Raw genomic sequence first — 24,149 nt, 5'->3', positions numbered from 1 at the left:
GGAAGATGCTCAAGTACCAGCAATGTGTTCTTAAATTAAAAGCAGCAAGGAGACTGAGAAAAATTATGCCACAGAAATCACAACTGCACTCAAGCAGGGTCTGAGGAGCGAGGCCAAGGCCAAGGCCAAGCCCCGGCAGCAGCGGGTTGGGGTGATGAGCTCCTCCGCCAAGCGGGGGAACAGCAGCTCCACTCGCTGTCGGCCTCAAGGAGAATGTTTCCACACACCATAAAAGCATAACTCACGCTTGAAATTACTACCCAAAACACAAGTCCCAGGCAGGCAAAACGTGAAGGCTGCCAAAAAGATAAGAGCGAGCACTTGGTGGGAAGCGCCTGGCGGTGCTGACACAGCTGCTCCCAGCAGCGCCCGGCCCCTGCCAGCGGGGAACGAGAGGGAGGGGTGTCAGCGGCAGGGCACCCAGCCCCCCCGTGGCACCCAGCCCCCGCAGCCACCCCCCCCCGAGGGCCCTCTCAGGGGGACAGTGGGACACAGGGGACGCGGCTCCGGGACAGCCACCGCGCCCCGGGGACACTGAACGTCTCCACCAGGAAACTCTCGGGCTCTCGGCGGGAGATCCCCACCCTGCACCCGTGGGACTCGGCTTCGAGTACAGGCAGAGCAGGGAGAAACGCTTTGGGGACAATTCCTGTTCTTTTGGGTCCCTACGTCCCTTCGGGCGAGGCGAGGCTGGGACACTGCTGCCAGGACACAGCGCCGGGGCCTGATCCTTCCCCGGGGTAAAGCACAGCACCAAACCCCTATGTGGGATCTGCTTGGGTGATCGCGTGAAATAGCAAAAAAAATTCATCTAAAATCTTTGAAATTTCCCCATCGGGATGTTTTTAAAGCTGAAACTCCACAATAAATTGAAAGCCTAAGAACACCGCCGGGCTGTATTGATGCTGGTATTACTGGTGCTCACTTTTTGAGATCAGTTTTTAAGTGGAGGGGAAACCAGAAATCTCAGAAATCCTTAAAAAGACTTTACAAGTGTTTAACAAGATGTGCTTGTATGGATGCAGGTGATCTGCTTCGTAAGCAATAAGAAAAGCTTTTCTTATTTACAGATATTTTTTTTTCCCCTTAGAAGGATGATTTATTACTGACAATCTGTGGCCGGACACCGTGTGTAACCACCGGAGAGGCTCCCGCTACGCTGAGACCCAGCAGCGAGAGATGGGAGGAAGCAGCAGGCAGATTTACAGCCAGAGCACAAGCAGAGCACTAACTCTGCTGAGAGGGAACCCTCCCATCTTCCACTTCGACCTTAAACCCGGTTCTTGAAAAAGGAACGCCCAAACCGAACCGGGCAGCGCTCACCGCCTCTGCCTGGGCAAGGGACGACTCCCTCCTCCGCGCTTGGAGCTCGAGGAAAAGGCCTCGGAGCTCGGAGCCGCCTCAGGCCTCCTGCTCCTCAACCCCTGGGCTCGTGTTCAGCTTCCTCAGTCCCCGCTGCCAGCGCCTGGTGGGGCAGCGGGAGGGCCCGCGGCAGCGGAGAGGAGCTCGCTCTGCGGCTGAGGTGCTACGGGGCGGAACTTCAACCCCTCATTTTGTGCTGAGGAAGGAGAAAAGGAGCTGAATGTCCCAAAAAGGAACTGAACGTCCCAAAAAGGAGCTGAACGTCCCTCACTGTGACATCGTGCTTGGAGCATGGTGGGACCCAAGAGCAGCGTCACTGTTCAAAGGTTACACAGAGGAAATTAAAATGGAAGAGACTTGTTTGTACGTAAGTGAGCTCCTAGCAACAGCTCAAAAACTGAGCCCAACTCATGCATTTCATATACTGTAAGGTAAACGTTATTTAATTAAAATTCTCTGATTTTACCACCAGGTAAACACCCAGGTGTTGGCCCCAAGCTTCATCTGCTGCAGCCAATAATAACTCTGAGGCAGCAGACAGACTTTACACCTCATTTTGGAGGCAAAACAAAACCATTCCACGCTCTCTGGAATCGACCAAACTTTTTGTCACCCAATTTTTCTGAAAACATTTCAGGATAACCCACAAACTGGGTGAATGGAGCCCCTCGGTGACAGGTGCCGAGAAGCTGCTGGCAGACGGGAAGCCCTCGCTCCTCGGGGGCGCGCGGAGCCGCTCTGCTCCCCCGCACGAGGGGGGACAGAGTCCCAGGAACATCGCGCTCTCCGGGAGCGAAGGAGACTTATTTCATCACTCCCCCCCCCGGTGCAAGGGGCCGTTTTTCTCGTTTAGCAGAGCCACGCGCAGGCGGGGGAGGGCCGGCGAGCCAGGCCGTGGCAGCGTACCTGTGATTGCCGCACGAAGATGCCGTGGTTCTCCTCGCAGGTGAAGTATTTCCTGCCCTGCACGGTCCCATCGTTCTTGCCCTTCGCTTCATCCAGGATGACACCGACCCACTTCCCCGTGGCAAAGAGGGTGGCCCCGACATAAGCCACGGTCCCGCGGTGGCCCTTGCCGATGACTTCGACCCGGGAGCCCACCTTCAGGGGCTTGCTGCCGGCCTCCACGCTCATCCTGCTGCCGGTGCCGGGTGCCTGGGGACAGAGGGGAGCGCAGCAGGTGAACCACGGCCGGCGCGGGATCGGCCACTCGTGCCCCTCCAGCCCCCCCACCCCCGGGCCAGGCCCCCTCCCCTCCACCGCCCCTTCCTGCGGGAGCCCAAAGGGGATTCCTTCTGTTACAGCTCCCCCAGCACCGGCAGAACCACCACGAACTACAGCTCTTCCGTTTTTATAGACACGCCGGACTCACAAACCCATTTTATAAGTTTTTTATAAGCCTGGGGGAAGAAAACCCAACCAACCAACCACCGTAAGTAGCAGATGTTAGCGCAGTTATATTTGCCTTAACCGATGCTCGCTCCGACTTTTTTTTCATTATATCGGGAACCGCCTGCAGCCTCCCAGCCGCCTGCACGGCACGCTCAGAGCGGACAGCCCGCTCCTGATGGAGTTTCCTGTCCCACCCCTTGTTCCCGCCGGGATGTGAGAGGACCTGCGGGCCACCGCCAGCCCCAGGGTCCCACCACACGCCCACACCAGGTTCCCCACTGGATTCCCAGTGCACGACCCCGCCAGGACCCCGGGGTACCCGCTGTGCCAGCGCCTCCGATCAGGATGCTGAGGGGCAGCAACCACCGGTGGTGAATTCCTCAGGTTGAGGCATCACCACCACAAGCGTTAACCCACGTTTAAACGTCAGGGTGTGTCGTGGAGGCTTGGAGCTCGCCACCCCCGACACGCACCGCTCTGCCGAGGTAAAGCCAACCACGAGTGTGTTAGTGCCTCCGCAGGGTGACGGGTGTGAGGAACTCAACTGAGGTGCCTGAGACCACCACAATTTAATTAAGACCGATGAAGTTTTTGAGGGGGCCTTATAAAGACAAGGCGTGCGGATCTTCCCCCCCCCCAACACCTCCTCTTCTGAAATAAGCCCCAGTAAAACAGAGGACGCTTGCGCTGTATTGCCACAGAGCTAATCTGTGTCATTTTTAATTGTTTAAAAGGTATCTCCATAAAAACAGCCCCTCCCCAAATGCTGATGCCCTGAAAAGGCTCCTGCTTTTAGATAGGATTCAGGAGGGAGGGGGACGTTTGAGGGCACAGCTCAGCCCGACCCTGCTGCGCTGTCTCGACCACGAAGCACGTTTGGCATTTACATCACCCCCTTTGTCAGTTCTGTTTATTGTGTAGAAAATATTTTGTTTCAATTGCTGCTGGGCTTGGCTTGGGTGAAAGAATATACTCTTGATGCAGACGAGCACAGAAGGCGCCTTTCACTCCCCCGAAGCGCGGGCGGAAGCTCGGCAGCGGCCGGGGACCGCGCGGGCCTTCCCGCAGCACGGAGAGCCCCGGGGGCTCCGACAGCCCCGGGCTGCACACGCCGGGACCCCGGCGGAGACGAGACAACAGCCAGCCCCACTCCTTCGGGGGCTGAGGCGTGGGGCCTGGACGCGGGATATACCCGTCACGCTCAGGAAATTTTGTGACTAAGAACCAATTTTTCACACAAAACTGAACGCCGCTCTTCAGCCAAAACGCACTTGGCAGAAATCAAAAGCACAAAACAATCTTTAATGAAAAAAACAAATATCAATCACTGTTTTCTAGCAAACAAACAAAAACAAGACCTCAGATCTAAAACGCTACACACTCAAATGTCTACCAAAATATTGGATCATTCCAGTTGTCAGGACCAGCAACAACTTCTGCAAAATATTTGCAGCTGTAAAACCAACATGTCCCACTGGTTACAGAAAATGAGCAAAACTCTCAGCAAACAAGAAGCCAAAAGGAAAAGCAAGACTCACCACCTGAACAGAAATGTTCCTGCTCGGCGATTTTACAACCAGTCGCTACCCTTTTTATCCCTCCTGGCTCACGTTTGCCATTTGACAGTTCTGGTGGCCATGGGCCACCACGTCAGTCTACAGGTGTGGGAAATGCCACGAGCTGGAAATGAGAGCTGCGGGGGTCTTACACTTGTGCTGACAGTGAGAGGACAGCGGAAACCACACTGGAAGCTCACACACCCCCTCAGCGCGTGTTGGCCGGGGTTAAACCGGAGCGTGCTTACAGCGGAAACGAGGAAACGGGATCAGACCCTGCAGGTGCCCCCTGGCTCGGGGGTGCTGATAAACAATTACCTCGTTAACGAAGAGGGCAGCTCACGGCGAATTCATACAGTAGAAGCACCGCGCTGCCCTCCTGCAAAGAGGTCAGCTCCAGTCCTGCAGACCCTTTCCCAAACCATTAGCTCCATTTTACGTTGATTTAAGGATGATGTGTTCCAGCTTCGGCTCCGCTCACGACCTTCCAAATCACGAGGCTGGGACCCTCCCGGGCTCACTCCTAGAGATGCTCCCGGACACCCTCTGGCAGCTGGGGCAGGGACTGGCAGAGAAAAGCCCAGGGAGATGTTTCAGGAGGAGCAGAGCACAACTTGCACGCACCAACCCTGAGCTGCAGTGAGTGGGACGAGAGAAGACCCGCGGAGCACAGGGAGAACACAGCCAGGCTTTCCCCTTACAGACAATCTCATTGTTATTTCTCCATAGCCTCAGCCTGCAGAGCAGTACAGATAAACCAGCCTCAAAAATCAACTGTTTCACCGTTTCTGCTGCAGCGACATCACATTCGATGTTGTGGGCTGCACGTGGGCGCCGGGGAACGCTTCCTGCAGAGCGCTCGCGCGGGGGCTGCGGGAGAGCTCCTCGTCCCGGCTTCCTCCCCAGAGCACACCCGAGGGAAAGCACCTATCAACGGCAACCGAAGCACCGCCGTGTGTAAGCGATCGATCCGGGACGCAGGTGGCTCCGCGTTACAGCTGCTCTGACAGCAGAGGCGAGGTCCTCGCCCCCAGGTCCCCACGCCCCCCCGACGCGCTGCCCAAACGCCGCCTCACGAGCGGGTTCCCCCGCGGCCGCAGACGCCGGCCCCGAGCCGGAGGTGCCAGCGCTGCCAGTTTGGGGCAACGACCAGCAGAGGAGCTTACACCGGCTTCTCAGCGCCGCTTTCCTCCTCACCAGCAGCCGCATAAACTCTCCAGGGAAGAAAAACTGGGACTTCACATGGAAAAAGAATTTCCTGATTTTTTTTTTTTTTTTAAACCACCAAAAGCTCTTCAGGGCCTGTTTTACAAATTACGAAGCAGAGATGCGTAAGAACGCAAGCAGCACATCTTTGTTCCTTGCCAAAGCATCTCCAGAGACCATCCGCTAAGAATCAGCAACAGAGCCCAGCGAGTGAAGTTCCTTCCACTGCGTTTCACTTGCAATGTGCTCCGGCACCGATTTTCTGCCACAGCAACTCCTTTCCATGCAGTTCTTTAAGAGAAAGAAAAGACCTTTTCTCGGCATCCAACCACCCCGAGATTGCAGCAAACGACCCAATTAGTGCAGCAGGGAGAAACTACCACCCAGCCTTGCTGAGGAGTGAAGCATCCCGCAGCCCCACGCCCGGCAGCCGTCGCTCCCCGGCTGTCCCGGCACCAGCACGCGGGGGTTCAGCCCCGCCGCCGAGCGGCTGGGGACATCAAAGCGCAGGTGAAAGCCCCCCAGATGTGCAATCCTCCCAACTACGAACAGAAACCCAGCGCAGGGCTCTTCTCCATAGTGGTATGGAAAGGCAGACCAAAATAATTTACATGAGCACAGCAAAACACAAAGTTATGCAAATTACTGTAAATCTGTTGAGTAGTCTGAAAAAACTGCCAACTCAGGTAGTGTTCCCTTTCACAGGCGCGTTTAAACGAGCTCCAGCATTTTCATTAGCAAGTAAGAGAGAAGACTTCATGCTGCTTCTCGAGGCACCCACTCACACACGCAAAGCATTTGAAGGTTGCTTTTTAGATGGTAAAACAACTGCAAATCCCTGGGAGTCACCAAACCCCTGGAGGTGCCCACAGACAGCCTGGAGAAGGGGCTGTGGGGATTTTCTGTCCTCTATTTTGGGTGCCCGTCCGTCCCTCACCAGCAATCCAGCCCCTGCTCGCCCTGGGGTGGCGGTGCCGTGGCCCGGTGAGTGTGGCCACCCCAGCACCCGTGGGCGACCTCGGGCAAGCTCGGCCCTCCGGGTCAGCTCTGCCGGCAGAGACCCGCGCTGGGTCAGTAAAACACCTCTCAGAACGCTCCGACAGGTAATTTATCGCTGCAGCATGAGGTGCAGACTAAGCCTCTGCATCATGAACATAAAAAGGCTTTAAATTTCTGGGGGTGTTGACCCAAAAAATAAACACACACAAGTCCAGATCCCTGCCCCAGCTGCCGTGTCCCAGTAAACGGTGACAGGCCCTTGGCTGCAACAAGCACTATGCGTCCGGCCCCGCTCCTGCAGCGCGTCCCCGGCCTTGGCACCACGCTGTGTTTCTGTCCCCAGAACAACAGAACTTCACCCAAAGCTGCTGGTCAATAAACCCAAGGAAATTCAGCCTTTGGCACCCGTTCCCATCTCTAAGGTTTGCACACTTCAGCAGGGGAGACCCAATGTCTGCAAAGCGCTATTAAAGCACTTTAAAAAAAAAATAATCAAGTCATAGAATCTTACCATAAAATCCCAGACTGGTTTGGGTGGGAAGAGACCTTAAAGACCACCTAGTTCCAACCAGGGCCACCTTCCACCAGCCCAGGTTCCCCAAGGCCCCGTCCAACCTGGCCTGGAACCCTTCCAGGGAGGGGGCAGCCACAGCTTCTCTGGGCAGCCTGTGCCAGGGCCTCACCCCCCTCACAGGGAACAATTTCTGCCTTAGATGTGATCTAAATCTCCCCTCTGTCAGTTTAACCCCGTTCCCCCTCATCCTATCCCTCCCCCTGATGACGAGTCCCTCCCCCCGTTCCCGCAGCCCCTTTCAGTCCTGGGGGGCCGCTCTCAGGTCTCCCCAAGCCTCCTCTCCCCCAGCTGATCCCCCCAGCCGTGGTGCTGTCACCAGTCACCCCCTCGTTTTCCCCGTGCCCCAGCGGTTTCCAGGAGGCCCTGCTGGACGATCCTGCGGGCACAGAGGTGACGCTGTCCTGTAGCTCCCCAGGTCCTCGAGAAGGTCAAGGGGACACTCCAGGGCTGAAACCGCACGTCAGTCGGAACCAACAGCCCAACCAGCACCAGCTGCTTCTTCCCCACAAAGCCCTGCCCCGGCCAGAGCCCTGCAGCATTTTATTCAACGAGATTTCACCTCCAGGTAATGCATTTTGCTAACGATAGCAACACCTCAAAGAAGTTTTGTCTTCGTTTGCCTCAGTCTGTCCGACCACGGGTCACTCTCAGGGTTTGTTTGTCCCTCAATCATTAGTTAGACGTGATCAGTTGATTGGTCTGGTGGAAGGTGGCCCTGCCTGTGGCGGGGGTTGGAACTAAATGACCTTTAAGGTCCCTTCCAGCCCAAAGCATTCTGTGATCCTGTGATTCATTCTATGTTACAATTAACACAGCAGCCAATTAATAACACATGGGTGTGCTTCACCACGAGAAAGCAATAAAATAAGTCATTAACAGCCTTCTCGCATCTCCGCGATCTCACTGGCGCTGAACGACAGAAGTTAATGCCATTAAATCTGGCAAAAGTTTTCAGTCTCAAATATAAAATTATTATCATTTTGTAAATCTATCCAATAAGGCTTCATTTTAAAAAACAGAAAGTTTATTAATTCCACAGTATTCTCATGCTGAGTGTCCTCCCTTCCCAAGAAAGTCTGCAATTTGTAGTATTAGCAACAAAGCATCTCAGAATAAATTTTTCCAAACACACTTTGCTTACAACATCTCGCCAAGGACCTTCTGGAGCAGCGGCCAGCCCCAGGCAGGGGTCCCAACCCTGTTCCCCAGGTCCTCTTCCTTCTCCCTTGTCACAAAACCACCAGGGTAAAATCACGCTCCAGAAGCCCAGAAGCTCCTTCTCCAGGGGCACGTCAGGCACAAAGATGCCTCGGCCCCCACCTCCTCCGGGCAGGTCCCACGAGTTTTGTGGTTTCCTCCAACTCGGGTGGTGGAAAATCCGGGCGCAGAGCCCACGCTTGCCCGGGCAGCTTGGCGGAATGTGGAAGCATCTTCCTGCGGCCACGCAAAAGGCCCTGCTGGGGCGAGGGATGGAGCTGGGGGGCTCAGCGGGGAACACCTCGACTGTCCAAGGCCATGAAGGTCCGTAAGCACCGGGTACGCCCTGAGCCCGCCCGGACGCAGCACAAGGGGCAGAAAAGGACTTCAAGGGGCTCGGTGAGGTCGACCCTTGAGCTCTGCACCACGGCTGGACACAGGATGCAGCAGGAATGGGCCCGTCCCACGTCCCCCCGACTGGGAGTGGGGAGGACAGACTGCTGCTCACCCAGGGGCAGGGGGGTGGGATGGACACGTGGCGGGGCAGCAGCTACGGTCACAAAGGGGACAAATGGAACGTGGCCCCAACTCACATCAACAGCCAAACAGGTCCCGCTCCTGGGGAGGCTCTTGCACGGCCACGGAGCCCAAGCAGAGCCTGAGCCTGCCTGGATCAGCTCCACCACAGGAGACATCCACAGACCTTCACCCACGAGCCTTTCGTTAGGGCAGGATCTCAATTAATGTTCCACCAGATCATGAACGTCAGGCCAGGGGCTTGGCCTGTGTCCCCCGGCACCCGCCCGGGCGCTGCAGCACCCAACTCGGCAGCTGCTCTCCAGCCCAGCGTCACGTCACGCCTTGGAGGGGCACCGGTGACGTGCCGGCAGCGCCGGGCGTTCCACAGCTCAGCCTGGCCAACGCAGAGCCCATCAGAACCTAGATACCAAGGGTCTGTTTGTCAGCCAGCAAGAATTTTAATAGAAATGTTTCCTGAATGCTTAATTCGGGAAAAGAGGGAGAGCACGGAACAAGCCTCCAACACATTCATGCCCTTAAGACAAGGTGACGCCTCTCTAACATTTGTTTCCAGCCCCTCAGGAAGGGGATGGAGGGAGGAGTCTCACGGCGCCAAGGGGGGGCCCGCGCACACCCCACCTTCGGGAGCTCACCGTGCTCCTGCCCCGCGCCGGGTAACCCACGCGGCTTCGCCCTGACCAACACCCCAGGCACAGCCCCCGGCTGCGCATCACCTCGGGACAGCGCACCAGGACCCGCGTTGGCCTTTCCTCGTGCCGCAGCGGCCGCGCCCCGCGCAGCTGGCAGCGGGGCAGACCGAGGGCCGATGTCTCCGATGCCTCTGTCTGGCTGTGGGACAAAGCCAGGCTCTAAGCCGCCCAGCTAAACCCGAGACTGGTATCTCATGAAGACTCAAAACCAACACGATGACCACAATTTTGGATTTCCAAAGGAGAGCAGCTGTCCAGGCTGGAAATCGCGCGTTGCCATTCGCCTTCCCAGGCGGGTGACCGCAGGCTGGGGACACGCGAGCCAGGGGACACAAGCCAGCACTTCCGAAGGCAGGGTACGAGGCACCGGCTCCTCGCTGTTCTCTTCCCAAGCGCTGCGCCTCGCACACGGCAGGGTCTGCCCTTGGCTCTGCCCGCTCCAGCTCCAGGAGAACCGACACAAATTCAGCTGGGGCTGACTTTCAGGAGCTCCTCCCCTCCCGCCAGTGACCGAAAGCTCTTCTCCTGCCCACACCCAGCGAGCGAGCGAGGTGTGAGCATCCTCCCGGGACCTGCCAGGCCACACCACTGCTCTGGGGACCCGAATTTTGGGCACAGACAGGAGGATGGTGACACACCAATGTGAGTAAAGAGGGTGAAGGAGCAGAGAGCTGTGGGGAGCTCTGAGACGCCAGTGCAGGGAGGAGAGAAGGGGCACACGAGGCCAGAGTCGCCCCCCCCAGACCACAGGTTCACAGAATCCCAGAACCATCCGGGTTGGAAAAGCCCTTGCAGCTCCTCCAGCCCAACCGTGACCCTCCCCCTGACCGTTCCCAACTCCCCCAGATCCCTCAGCGCTGGCTCAGCCCGACTCTTCAACCCCTCCAGGGATCCCGGGGACTCCCCCCTGCCCTGGGCAGCCCATTCCAACGCCCAACAGCCCCTTCTGCACAGAAATCCTTCCTCAGAGCCAGCCTGACCCTGCCCTGGGCAGCTTGAGGCCATTCCCTCGGGGCCTGGCGCTGGGGCCTTGGCTCCAGAGACTCATCCCCCCTCTCTGCCCCCTCCTGGCAGGGAGTTGCAGAGGGCCAGGAGGTCTCCCCTCAGCCTCCTCTGCTCCAGACTGAACCCCCCCAGTTCCCCCAGCCGCTCCCCAGCAGACCTGTGCTCCAGACCCTGCCCCAGCTCCGTTGCCCTTCTCTGGCCACGCTCGAGTCATTCAATGGCCTTTTTGGGGTGAGGGGCCCAGAACTGAACCCAGGAATCGAGGGGCAGAGTTTGGCAGGAGCCCTCAGGAGACCTGCAGGCAGTTCAGAACGGCTCAAGGCCTAAAGCGTGAAGAAGCCACTAAATGACATTAACGGGGGGCTGAGCGTACCCCGATAGCAGAGGCAGGTTCCTGCCCCCTCCGCCACAGCCTGGCCGCAGGGTACCCACGGGCAGCCTGGCAGCCCCAAGGAGGGGCACAGGGAGGCGGCGGGGATCGGGCAGCTGGGGAAAGAACCGGGAACACCGACCCACCGGAGCAGCCGTCCCCGCGCCGCTGTGCGGCGGGACGGTCCCTTGGCGGGGGGCTGGGAAACCTCCACCCAGAGAAGAACGGGTGGGGGGCTGCGCTCCGGCTGCCCGCCCCTGTCAGGAACAGGAGACTTTGGCACAACCACCTACCTGGCACCACTCAAATCCGGCGCTTTCCCATTTTTACCCCCATTTAAAGTTTTACAGACATTTGCAGACCATTTCCTGAGCTACGTGAAGATACTGGTTATTAATGACTGAAAAGTAGAGGCGATTCCGAGGGACTTGACTTGTAATTTGAGCATGATTTGGGTCACTACCGTGTTCCATCTGAGCATGACGGTTGGAGCGTTTCGCTCCGTGATAGCGGATAACCCGAGGAATATTTATTGTGTTCCTTCCAGCAGCCAGACTCCCATCATTACACCGGCACGCAGGGATATGACTAATTGAACCTCAAACTGTCACTCACAGCACAGATCAAAAGTTTCAAGCACACCCTGAACACAGCAACCCCCTCCGAAAAGCTCCCGTGGCGAGATTCACCACCGCAGGTTCAGATGCTCTCGGCCTCAAATTCGAGGGGTGACCCAACATGGGAAGACTTGGAAATATTGTAGTTTCTGTTAAGTCTAGTTATTACAGGAGAGCGCGCGGCGCTGCCGTGCTGTCCCTACTGAAAGCGGGGGATTACCCCTGGATCAAGAGCGGTCCCGTGGGGCGGGGATGTGGCAGGGGTGGCTGCCAGCTCACCCAGCGGACGCCGTGGTGGCACGGGTCAGCCAGGACGAAGCCCACCCCGCGCAAACCCCACCGTGGTCCTGGCTTCACCCTGCTCCAGGCTGGGGAGCGAGAAGCCAAACGCGGACGGTTCGGGTGATTCCGGCCATGGTGACAGCGGCCGCGGCGCTGGCCTACGACCACGCGTCCCTGCAAGCCCGGCAGGGCCACCGCAGGGCCAGGCAGTCGCCCAGGCAGGAGGGACAGCGCAGCCCCGGTTCCCGCGGTCTCCATCCCAAAACGCAATTTGAGTCAAACGCTGATAAACCGCCTTCACATCCCGGAGACGCGGCGGCCGCCCCGTCTGACCAAAAGGCAGGTGTCAGGGCAGAACCACAACGGCTCCGTCTGAAATTTCAGCTCCTTGGCCGCGCTCCCCCCGCTGCGGGCAGCGGCCTCGGCCTCCGCACGCCCCAGACACCATTTCCCAGCCCGGGGGAGCCCCCGCAGCCACAGCCCCACAAGGAAACACACCCTGACCCCACACAGGGATGGTGAAGCAACTTTCCAGCCGCACGCTACGTGCCGGCAGCCCCCGGCCTTTTTCTGAACGGCGGCTGCTCCCGTGAGCACCTGAGCGAATCGCTGGGGCAGAGAGCGAACGGCAGCCACGCGCCCCACCGGCCCTGCACGACGCCCCGGCCCGGGCAGGCAGAGCAGCCCCAGGTCACGCTCCTCGCGGGGTTTTCTGGGGCGGCCCCCGGGGCAGCCGCGGCGCAAGGAGGGCGCTGGGAAGGGATCTGCCCTCCCCTGCCCTGCCGAGGCGCAGCCCCTGCCACCGCTCCGGGAGTTACGAAGCACTCTGCCAAGTTGGCTGAGCCCCGAGTAACAGAAACGCCGAAAATGCGCTGCCCAGTCCCCAAAACAGCGAGTGTCTGGGACACAATGTCACCGCGCCGGCGAGGAAGAACAAAACGACAAAGGAAGAAACTCCAAAGAAAGGCCTGGCTGTGGGGCCGGTGCCCGGCGCTGCTGCCCACCGCACAGCCCAGGGTTAACTGCAATACGGTAAAACCTGGAAATGAATCTCAGGCACTCGGAAGCTCAGTATCTCACCATGCAACCTGGAAAATAAGCAAAGAGGAAGGAAAAACACGATGCAGAAAGGCAAACAACCCCGAATCTTTGTGCTGAAAAGCCCTAGAAAGATTCTGTCATCACCAGCGGCTCAGCTGACGCCTCGTTGCATTATCAGCAATAATTAACAGCAAAGGCAGACGAACTTAAATCAAAAGGATGCGGCCGCTAATATCATTCAGACCATTTACCCACCCACCGTACAGCAGAACAGATATTGTCAGTGATGAAGATCTCAAATTCCAGAAACACGAAAGCCCAGGAAAGACAATCTAGATTTCAGTATAAAAACAGATCTATTTTTCACTGCAACAGATAGCACCGAGATACAGCACAATATTATCTAACAGCAGAGCCAGGAGTTTGTAAATAAGTTTCCCTCCCCCCAACTTACCCGGCTGTATGTGTGTCTCTTGCCCTGGGCCATGCTGCCGCTGGCTTTTCTCTTTATTTTAAAGATTTATTATTTGTGGATAATGGTCTCAGCTCATGGCCAGCAGTAATTCAGCAGCGGCTCTTCACGTTTCAGCCGATCTCACCATCCCTGCGCCCCCCCCGGCGAGGCTCCGCTGGGGCGCACAGAACGGGGAAAAAGCCCTTTTCCGGCAGAGGATTCTTTAACACAGGGATATACAAAAATCCAGCCCAGCTGATGGAGACTACTCTGCGCTAGTGCTGCTCCAGACTTGTCACCGGCGCTGCCAGTTCGCTGGGTCCTAACGCTCCCCGGCTGCTGGCGGAGCCGCAGGAGGGAAGGCAGCCAGCCTGGCCACCGCACGGCTAGTGCATGGCCACCGCACGGCCACGGCCACCGCACGGCCACCACACGGCCACCCCCACCACCATCAGCACGGCCACCCCCATGGCGACCACATGCCCACAACCACGGTCACCACACAGCCACCGCTCGCCCACCAGCACGGCCACCACTTGCCCACTGCTCACCCACCGCTCGCCCACCCGCAGCGCCAGGAGGGACAAAGCCTCCTCCTGCCCGTCCCGCAGGCAGCACCCGCGGCGGCCCTGGGCAGAGCCGCCCCCGATTCCTCCTGCCCGGAGCCCACCACGGCGCTGCTGGACACCCCCAGGGCAGCGCTCGGCGCGTCTCCCCCTTGCCCAGCGCCGAGGTTTGGCCCCGTGGGCCGCCCCTGGCTCTTCCCCCGGCCCCAGCGCCGTGTCCCTCCACAGAGAACTCGGAGGGAGAATCACACCAGGACGCAGGTTCTCGCCAAGGCCCCGCAGCCACCCCGCCAGGGCAGGGCGGGCGCACGACCGGACACCAAAGAGTTAATCGTGGAGCCTCTCCTAAAATCAATAATTGTCCTTTCCCTGGCTGATCTGAATAGATGCCTAATTAAAGTCATCAGCCCCTCTTCTCAGAGCTGTCTGTGGCGTTAATTGCTGCCTGTGGGGGCAAACGAGGCTGGTGGTGCCCGCGGCTGCCAGACACCAGCACCCACCACAGCTCGGGACCCTGCACCCAACACACCCCCCGCACCCCCCCCGACACCAAACACCGTCCCCAAAACACCAGGAATTGTAACGACTCTTGGTATCCTATTTTAGCGCCCGACTGCAGCGACCACAACGAGGGCAATGAACAGTCCGAAGGGAAAAATCAACCTCATCGGGAAGGTTTTTTTTAAAAAGATGATGAGGAATGTGCTGGGGAAGTTCTTGATGGGTCAATGCGGGGCTGAATTTTTCCAAACAGCTGTTAATGAAGGTATCCTCTGGTCCCTCATCTCCCGCACAGCTGCGGGCGGCTCCCAAGTATTCCACGAAATGCAGGCGAGAGGTGCAAGGCTCACTTCAGCTACCCTAATGCCCATCCCGGCACTGAAACTTTAGGAACCAGGCAGAAAAGTCTGAACGCCATGGATATACACCAAAAAAAGCAGAGCGTGGCACTGACAGGGGGTGGCACATTCAGACAGAGGAAGACCAGAACATCTCACGGGATGAGGCGGGGGCCTTCAAGGATGCAGAAAAAGCATTCAAGGGAATGAACTTTAAAGACGTACAGCGGGATGAACAACAAAAAAATTAGTGAGAAATCAGGACTTGATCACAGGAACACCCCGTAACTCAACAAAGCAACCTCAGGCACTTGCTGACGGAGCTACAAACCGCCCAGGGTGGGCAAAGAGAAGGAGAACTGCATCCACCGGGGGCACCAGGGAGGCACCCGCGGCAGGTGGGAAACCCTGTGCCGGGAGCTCCACGAGACCCCTCGGAAGGGCTCCAGGGTTGTGTCAAAGCACAATCCTACTGCTCACGCACAGCAAACGCCAAATTCTCCATCGGATAAGCGCAGCACAGCCAACACACCCACTGCGGGTCACCCCGAGGCACGAGCATCTTCCCATTCCCCTCAGCTCTCTCAGCTCTAGGAGACACCAAGGACATCAGAGGCCAAAATCGGCATTATTGGAACAAAACCCAAGTCAAGCACAGCCAAACCAGTTGGATGCAACAAAAATATAAAAATCTGAGACCAGGACCCACTCAGGCAGGCCTGTGCCTGTGCAGCAGGAGGAACCCCATCTCCAGCCCACCCTGCCCACGCACTGAAAATATTTTTTGCCTCCGCACAACCTGCCGGGCGAAGGTTCCCATTGCTCTTCGGTGCGGAGCAGGACACAGCCACCGCCGGGAGGCCGGGATGCGCCGGGCGAGCGGGACAGGCCCTTCGCCCCGAGCGGGTCGCTCCGTCCTCACCCACCACAGCAGGAGCAAAGCCAAGCGCTTCGGGAGGGGGATCACAGCCCCCCTGCACTGACCCCCGGGAGGAAGGATGGAGGGCTGGGAGGCATCGCAGCCCCTGCAGGGAAGACAGTTTCGGGGGGGTGGGGGGGTGTCTCCTGTTCATAGCACAGACAAACCCAGAGAAACCCCCAGACCAACAACACCCTCCCATCACATCTCCTTCACGCCCCTCCCAGGGCTGCACACGTGCCGGGGCTCCCCACCCTCCTTCATCTGATAAGTATTAAACCAAAATTTTTCCCTTTTAGAAAATCCATCAAGCGCTTCCAACCACAGACAGAAGTACCACCTCTGGCTTGGGAAGTGTCCAGCGACTCACTGCCGGAATCTGGGAGGTTACGTGGGAGGAAATATCACCGTATTTCACCGTTTTCTAATATTTTTTCCCTCTGCTGAGCACCGTTAACACAGGCTCCTGGCCAAGGTGGACCTTAGCTCTGACCCAGAACAGACACTGTGCTGTGCTCTTCTCCAGCACAAACTACATCCACTCTGTTTATTGTATTTTTGACTTTTTTTTTTTTTTTTCCTTTTTAGCCAAGGTCCAGTTTAATCTACTCCCAGCCTGGGAGGGGTCGGACCATCGCAGGGTAACTCGGAGCTTTTCTTGCCAGAGAAACCCAGGAATGGTGCTGGGGATGGGAGGAGCGGATTCCGGCTGCTTTCACATATTTAGAGGGGAAAAAAAAGGTTCTTCTGACCAAGGTACAAGACAGACTCAGGAAAGCTGGAATCTAAACCCCAAGGTTTTTTCTGTTTTCCTGGGCGACCTCTGGGCCCACGAGTCTGGGGCAGCGCAGTCAAGGAGCTGCGGCTGCAGGCAGGGGCTCGGCGCGCCCGGTCACCCGCACTAACACCTGAGGGGTGTTAACCCCAGCGGGGCGACGCGGGGTTTGTATCCAACGAGGGGCTGGGACGACAAGCAGGGAAATAAAGGTAGAGAAACCCTTCTTCTAAGTAGAAAGAAATCTGGGAAACAGCCACGGAATTTCAGGGGGACTTTGGAGAGCGCAGAAGGGTGCAGGGCCCTGCGGTGGGCTGGGGCTGGACGACACTTCCCCCTCCCAAGGGACAGGACTTGCCTCTCCTCTTCCCGCAGAGCCCCAGGAGCAGCAGGACAGGGGCTGGAAGAAGCAGGCAGCCTTTCCTCCTGGCTGCACCTAGAAGAGCTTTTTTTTTTTATTATTTAAAAAGAAAATCACAAATGCTACACGGCTGATTTCTCCCTCCTCCCTACTCCTGGAGTTTTCCATGTAAAACCTGAAGCACAAGGGAGTACTTCCGACACAAACACAGTTTTTCCGCCCGGAGCCTGCTCTCCCCACTGACCAGGACCCCACCGACCGGCACCACACACCCGCCCGCACTCCCCATTTCCCCTCAGCGTCACCCACACACACAGAGCTGATGGAAATCAAACCCCTCAGACGAAGCAACACGAAGGAGAGTGCAATGAAGGCGTTTCCAGTAAGGACACAGTTCCTAATATCCAGTTTGGGACTCGCTACAGTTTGATTGGGAAGCTAAAAACAGTTATGCAAAACTTGAAAACATTTTACGTGTAAACCAGGCCCTTGGTTAACAGAAGAACAGCAAGTTCGTGGCTATTTTGAGCCTCTGCAGCCTATACAAAAGCTGCCAGCAAAGGGGAAGAAGCCTCAATATGGGGTCACTTGAAGCTAAATTAAAATACTAGAGAAGGTCGAAGCTGCTGCCCGAGCAGGGGCAGGCTGGCAGGGATGGAAGCACGTGCCCGCCTTGGGTGGAACCTGCCCGCGTCTCCAGGAGAGCCCTTAGAACACGGAACGCTGCGCAAGGTCAGGACTAGGGCAGACAGCGGCGGCTGCAGCCAGAGCCCCCGGCACCTCCCGCAGAGCACGGAAATCCTACGGCTACCGGAGGGGGCTGGGAGCAGAGCCACCTGCACCTCCGGCAGCTCAGCACCTCTGCTGCCAAACTGCAGCGCCCCAAAACTGCCCCGGGGACCCCCCTGAGCGCCGTGGGGGAGCTGGCATGGCTGCCCTCCCCTCCTGCTGCGCCAGCTGCCCAGGAGCACCAGGCTGGAGCCACAGCGGGCTCGCCAGGAGCCCACAGGGACCACCAGCACCACGGTACGCGGGGGCTCTGCGCTCCCTCCTGCTCAGGCACCCCAGCTTCCCACACCCCCTGCCCGGCGATGGGGACACCTCTCCGAGCCCAGAACCCCACTCTCCCCAGCTCTACCAGTAGGTCTGTCATCTGGCGAAAGGCACTGGCGCCCACCCTCCTCCTCCTCCCCCCGCCCTCACAGCCGGGACACAAGGGGCAGGAGGTGGGGGACACGCGGGGGCCACTCAGCTGCGGCGTTGGAGGCTCCTCACAGCCCCAGGCCACCGCAAGGAGATAAATCCTACCAAGCACGACCCTCCGCAGCAAGATTTCCTAAACCCACGCTGAAATAAGGACAAACGGAAGAGCAAGAGCCTTTGAAAATGAGTTTGTGAACAGGCAGGAACATTAAAATCACTTCTTTGGCCACCTAGGAGGGTACAGGATCAACACTTTCAGGGAGAAACCTTTTCTTAGCCTAACACAAATGCACAGCACCGCCCACCATTTTCTGTTTTCATTCCTCATTTACTACATGGACTTCAGACAAAGATTAAAACTTGACGGAAAGACAAGAAGCCAGGGTTAGACAGTAGCATTATTCGTTCGCTGGAACTGCATTACATGGGCCCTGTAAAGCTTTCTGTAATTCTGAGACAGTCTCAAGCAATCGGTGCAAACAAAAAAACATCCACCCGATGGAGCTGGCGGCTGGCTGCTGCAGCCCTGCAGAACCCCAGGATTTCGGCCCAAAGCCTCCTCTACTGGGAGAGAACAATTCACATGTTTCTCCAAACCCAGCCGTTGTCATTTTTGGATGAACTGCAGTTTCAACCCAATAAAGTAAGATGAATAAATCTCCCTGGCACTTCCAGAGGCTGCCACAGCCACCAGAAGCTGTTACAGCATCATCCCCTTTTCTGCAAAGCCACACCTGATTTCTGGGTTCATGGTAAAGCTTTGAAGAAATATTTACTGTTTTAACACCCTTTCATAAATTTAGTTTAGCAACCCAAGGAAATGTCAGCCTTCACAACAATCGTGGTCCCACCTCTCACCCCAGGGGATGAGGATTCGCACGGAAGGCTGAACCCGACCAGCCCAGAGTCCCGCTTCGCACACCCGGCTCGCCCTCACCCAAGTTTGGGGCGATCCTCAATCCCCCGCAAAAGAAGTGGCAAATGTGACAGCCCTGCACCCATCCCCGCCCCTCCCCAGGGCCGCAGGGCCCCGCTCGCAGCCGGGGCTTTGTCCGGACCCGCGGCGGGTGCCTGGCAGCCGCCCAAGCGCTCGGCATAATCCTCCCGGTTACAGAGGAACCACGGTGGGAAGGCCGAGGAATGTGCTTCCAGAGATTTTGCTGGAATCTGCGATAAGAAACACTCCACACACCGGGCAGCTGGGACGTCACAGAATCACAGAATCATCCAGGGTGGAAAAGACCGTGAAGATCACCTAGTCCAAAACCAACTTAGCTTAAGCAAGCTGAGCAGGGAGTTTAAAAACCTTCAGAAAACTCCCTTCTATTGATTTAGAAAGAGCAAAATTCCATCTTATTGTAATTCTGTCAATATATTTTATATATACACACACATCTCCCCGTGAAATTGCTTCAGCAAAGCTTCTTTCTGAAACTGAAGCACCTCTGTTTCCCAGCAAACTTGTGTCCAGAAAGGAAATCCTAAAACCAGCAGTTCAGGGTTCTGTCTTTGCCAGCATAAATCCAGATCGAGGTTGCTGAGTTTAAGACTGTTTTAATTAAACTCAAGGCCACTCATACTCCCCCAGGTCACCCGAAAGCCTGCCGGGTCTCTCACTGCTCCTGCCCAGGAAGCGAAGGGCCGCACAGCAAGGCGCTCTGCCCCGGCACAGCGCCGCCAGCCCCCTGCTCCCGCCGGCCACGGCACGGCTCCGCGCCACGGGCCGGCACACGGAGGCAGGTTTGGGCCTGTGGCTGGTGCAAGAGCCAGATCTCGACTCCAGCTCCTGTTCCAGCACTGCTCCCAGCAGTACAGCCTTATTTCTGCCTCCCAAGAGCCACCTATATGAGGCCAATAACACAGAGAAGAATCTGCTGAGCCATTAAAACCCACAGTTAAAGTTCTCCTTTGTGATGACCTCCAGCCAGGAACAACAGACGCTGCGCTGCTGTAGCGAGGCTGAAGCCCACCACACTGACCGCTCCTGCCCCAGAAATTCTTTGTGCCTTCTGTGGCTCCATATCCCAACATGTCCCGTTTTATATTTATATTTAGACCGCGATCTTTTCGGAGCATTGTCCTGTCCCCGTATGCCCATGGCACAGGCAGGCTCGGGCCACTACAGACCACGGGGATGCAGGTGCTTGACCTCCATCGCAGGCACCCACCGCCTTTTAAAACAAAGCACCTCAGCCTGTGTCGCTTGTAAACAACATAAACCAACGTGGTTTGGAGTTCGAACCCCACGGTAAGAGACGGGGCTGGCAGGGACGGTGGCAACACCTCTGCAGAGGGAGCAGAGAGCACCCGCACCTCGTGCCCCCGCGCCCCAGCTACGCCCAAGCACCGGGAGAAGATTTTGGGGCCCCCTCGCCTGTTTAAAAACAGGCTGTGGGAACCGGGCGGCCGAACGCCAGCAGAGCGGCCAGAGAGGGGCACCCCCCCGTTTCTGAAGGAGAAGGGATCCGAGGCACTAGGACCCGGGGAGCAGGCGCCGCGAGCCTGCGCCCTGCACAGCTGCACCGCCGCACCGCACCGCCGCACCACCCCGCACCGCCCCGCACAAGGACGCGGGAGCAGGCTCCGGCTGACGCCCCTCACCCCGCAGGTTCAACGGGTTTGCTTTTCCAGCTGAACCCGAAACTCGCAGGATTGCGATCGATACGGCAGCGCTGCCGGGAGACCGTAACCATGGCAACGGACCAAAAGGCAAAGGATGCTGCGGACCGGCTCCAGCTCCCGGGTAGCAGGAGGAGGTCAGTCGATTTTAGCTCATCTCCATCAAAACAACTCACTCATTATTTCACAGCTGAGCACTCTCCTACCGCCACCGAGCCCCGCTGCCACTGGGTCGGTGGGATTTTGCCTTTGCCGGGTTTAATTACATCAAGAAAAGTCATTTTCCACGCAGGCCTGCTCTGCCCCGCTGCCCGAGGAGTCGGAGCAGCCACAACTGTTTATTCCTCCTGAGACTTTGACCAACTGCTGGAAAAGCAGCTGGCGCGGTTCAGCGTTCACACAACTGCCTTTGCTCTCTTTTCTGAGCAATTACCACCCGTAACAAACTTCTCCCCATCGCTCATCCTGGAATTCCTGGCCGAAAAGCCCCCTTTCCCTCAGCGGGCAGGGAACCGGGGGTGCCCGCAGCGAGGCACAACGCCACCTCCCACCAGCCTGCACTGGCGTTATCTGGGGCCGCGAGGCATTTTTTTCCCCCCTAAAAAAACAATAAATGAACCAAAAACCCGGCCAAGGAGCACTCCTTGCTGTGCCACGGGGAGGATCGAGCCAAGCTGCGGGCCTCACCATGACAGCCCCCCTGCACGTTTACGGGCCATTTTCTTCCTCACCGTTTTGCATGCTTTAGGTATTTTTCAAACAAATGAGACAGACTGGCAAACTCTTTAGGAATGGGTGTAAAACCCCAGCTTGATTTAGCTTCCACGAGTCCCCCCTGGGCTCTGGGGCTTTACAGCACATCAGTGGGACGCAGCCAGGCCAGGAGAAATAACCATGGCTGGTTGCTCCCCCTCAAACACTGGGAAGGAGCTCGGAAGCGCCCTGTGTCTCGTTCAGCAAAGCGCCCCCGGAGAGCCCGTGAAGCGGGTCACAGACACCGTCTCCACTTCACACTTGAAAAGGAAAGAAAAAATGAGTCCAAGGTCATATGGCAACACCCTGACTGGATCTTAAAAAAAAAAAAACCAAACATAACACCCCCGTCCAGCCCTCCCCGGTGAAGCCAATGGCTCGTGTCAGAGCCCCACCAGCACGTGCGAACGCCAGCAGGCTGGCAGGGTTTGTGAACAAGAAAACGGAACTGAAAAACCGCCGCACCGAGTTCTGTGCTCATCTCTGCAACGCTGCAGAACCGGCCTACGGACAGAAGTTCCGCTCGACGCCCGCCGCGGGGGCTTATCCCGTCTGTGAACCCAGCCGGGATTTACTGCCGCAGAGCACTGTCAGCAAAACCACACAGAAAGCTTTAATTTATCAAAGGTTTAGAATCCCCAGAGGCCGTGGGCCGGCACAGCTGCAGAGGACAACCTCGGATGGTTCCACTGCCACCCAACAGCATGTCACCCCCCAAACCCCCTGCCCCGGCGCGGTCAAAGACCCATTTAACGGCGAACGCCCGGCACAGCCCCTCAGCTCACACCCCTGGCTCGTATATTGGGGAAACTCCTCCAGGGGGGCACACAGCAGCGGTGAGTGGGGGAGAGGGGTTACACCAGCGATTCTGGGAGGGGAACACGGCAGCGCTGGGGCCAAGCTCCCCTCCGAGGGTTTGCAGCCTCTGGGATCCCCGTTCCGACACCTGGCGCTCTCCTTCACACACCCACCTCTGGGCACCGCCCGGGGCGGGGGGAGTAATTAATTCCTTCAAATGAAAAAGCGACTGCATTCATCAGGAGAATTCAAGACACCAACTAAAGGCTGCCGTGCTGTGACCAGGGCCACACGCAGCGCTAACACAGCCCCTACAACATCACTGAGGTATGCGGCCCAGTCTTAATTTGATGTCAATTATTCAAATACTCTGCTAACGAGGGCTGCAGTTCGTACTTCCACGTACCTGACAGACGGAATTCTTCACTACAAAAGCTATGCTGTACCTTTACTAGGCTACAGGAGAGGAGATACTCAGCCATAACAATTCCTCTTTCCTTCTTGGCCACTAAACAGCCCGGACACACACAAACGAGCCCAATTACCAACTACCCACAGCTGACGCACTCCTGCCCCTCCTCCACATCCAAATCCTTCCAGTCCAAGAGCCGACCCCTTCAGCTTGTGCAATTTATGTTCCTTCCTAAATGTTGTTTCTTCAACCTTCTCTTCATTTCTAACAACCTTTAATTCAGAACCGATATCACACCCAGGCCAGGGAGGCGCAGACTGTCTGCACGACCCTCCCGTTCCCAGCACGGGACCCTCCGAGGCCGGCGTGGCCCCGCCAGCGGCACGAGCTGCCGGGAGGGGCTGGAAACCACTCGAAGCAGCATGATTTTCTGGTGTTTTGCAGCTGGGCGAACATTTAAAGTTATTCAGGGTTACAACTGCAAAGCGAGTTCTGTCTTTACAGTAGTATGAGCAGAGGCGTTTCCACAGGCAATCCGGAGTGACCCCATGGTGGGTTTTTTTCCTGTGGAGCAGATTCTGCCACCCCAAACGAGTCTGTCATGAAACTGTCCCGCCACACCCCGCGCAAGGGAGCAGCCACCGATTCCCAGAGGGACTGATGGTTTCCAGCACCACACTGAGGAAAAAGGTGAATTACACTTGGAAACAAACCCCGACACCCACAGCTACAAACAGCAACTGATTAAAGTGAAAGATGACGCTTTTTTCTTCCCAGAAAAGAAAATTTAACACAAGTGTCTGTGAACTCAGACAGCTCTGCTGCCATAACGCTCCCCAGGCACACCGGCCTCTCGGAGCTGCTCTCATGTCTTTATATTTGCTGCTGGAATTGTCTGCACGAAACAGAATCCTTGTTTGTACCGAGGGCTCACGGGGTCAGTCACTGGTCCGAGGCGACTGCCGTCATCCCCCGCGAAGGTTCTTCCAACCTGAGCCGGGCAACGCTGCCACGGCCACAGCTGCCTGTGCCCCCACAAACGCCGGTGCCCAGCCGCCCTCCGCGGGGCTGGGGCCTCCCGAGCAGGAGAGGGGACCCGCAGCGAGGGCGCGGGCAGCACCACTGTGGGACCCGCGTTGCCTGTGCCAGCCCGTGCCGGGGGGCCCAGCACCCACCGGGGCAGGCGATCCCCCTCCCCACTGCAGAGCGGTGGGGGGCCAGGCCTGAGGGAGCCCCGAGTCACCCCACGGTGGGAGGGAACAGAGCCTGGACCGAGCCAGGCTCTGCACCTGCGAGTGCTCCCCCCGCGACACACACCCCATGGGGGCTGGGGTCCCCCCAGCGCTGCCCCCCCCGACACACACCCCGCTGGGGTCCCGCAGCACCGACCTTCGGCCTCCACCCCAACACCGAGCCCTCAGCCCACGGCGGGAAACGCCCCCACGCCCCCGACCCCCCTCACACAAACCCCACGGAGATGGGGAGGCTCCGCACCGCGGCGCCAACGCGACACCTGCGCCCCCGCCCCGCCCCCCGAAACACACACACGCTGCGCTGGGGGAGCCCCCTCACACGGCAGGAGGCCCGGCCCCGCCGCACACACACACAGGGCCCCCCCGC

The 24,149-nt window shown here is 57.7% G+C and overlaps 1 protein-coding gene across 8 annotated transcripts in view; it reads right to left on the bottom strand.

The window, feature by feature from the left end:
• The window catches only part of DCTN1 (dynactin subunit 1), a 70,435-nt gene that overhangs the window by 46,183 nt on the left and 103 nt on the right, over nt 1-24,149 (bottom strand). For 5 of the 8 annotated variants that reach the window (XM_074904184.1, XM_074904185.1, XM_074904187.1 and 2 more), the window contains exons 1-2: nt 13,285-13,569; nt 2,269-2,517 (exon numbers count right to left, since the gene is read on the bottom strand). In XM_074904184.1, coding sequence (XP_074760285.1) covers nt 2,269-2,517; nt 13,285-13,317 — 282 coding nt within the window. In that variant the 5' untranslated portion in view covers nt 13,318-13,569. Of the gene's footprint in view, nt 1-2,268; nt 2,518-13,284; nt 13,571-24,149 lie in introns of those variants that run through there. The other 3 variants (XM_074904183.1, XM_074904190.1, XM_074904188.1) reach the window with 3 other exon arrangements.

This window comes from Athene noctua, chromosome 4, assembly GCF_965140245.1.
Source record: "Athene noctua chromosome 4, bAthNoc1.hap1.1, whole genome shotgun sequence".
Lineage (NCBI taxonomy): Eukaryota > Metazoa > Chordata > Aves > Strigiformes > Strigidae > Athene > Athene noctua.
The sequence above is the reverse complement of the archived record's forward strand: the minus strand, read 5'-3'. Positions and strand labels throughout refer to the sequence as shown.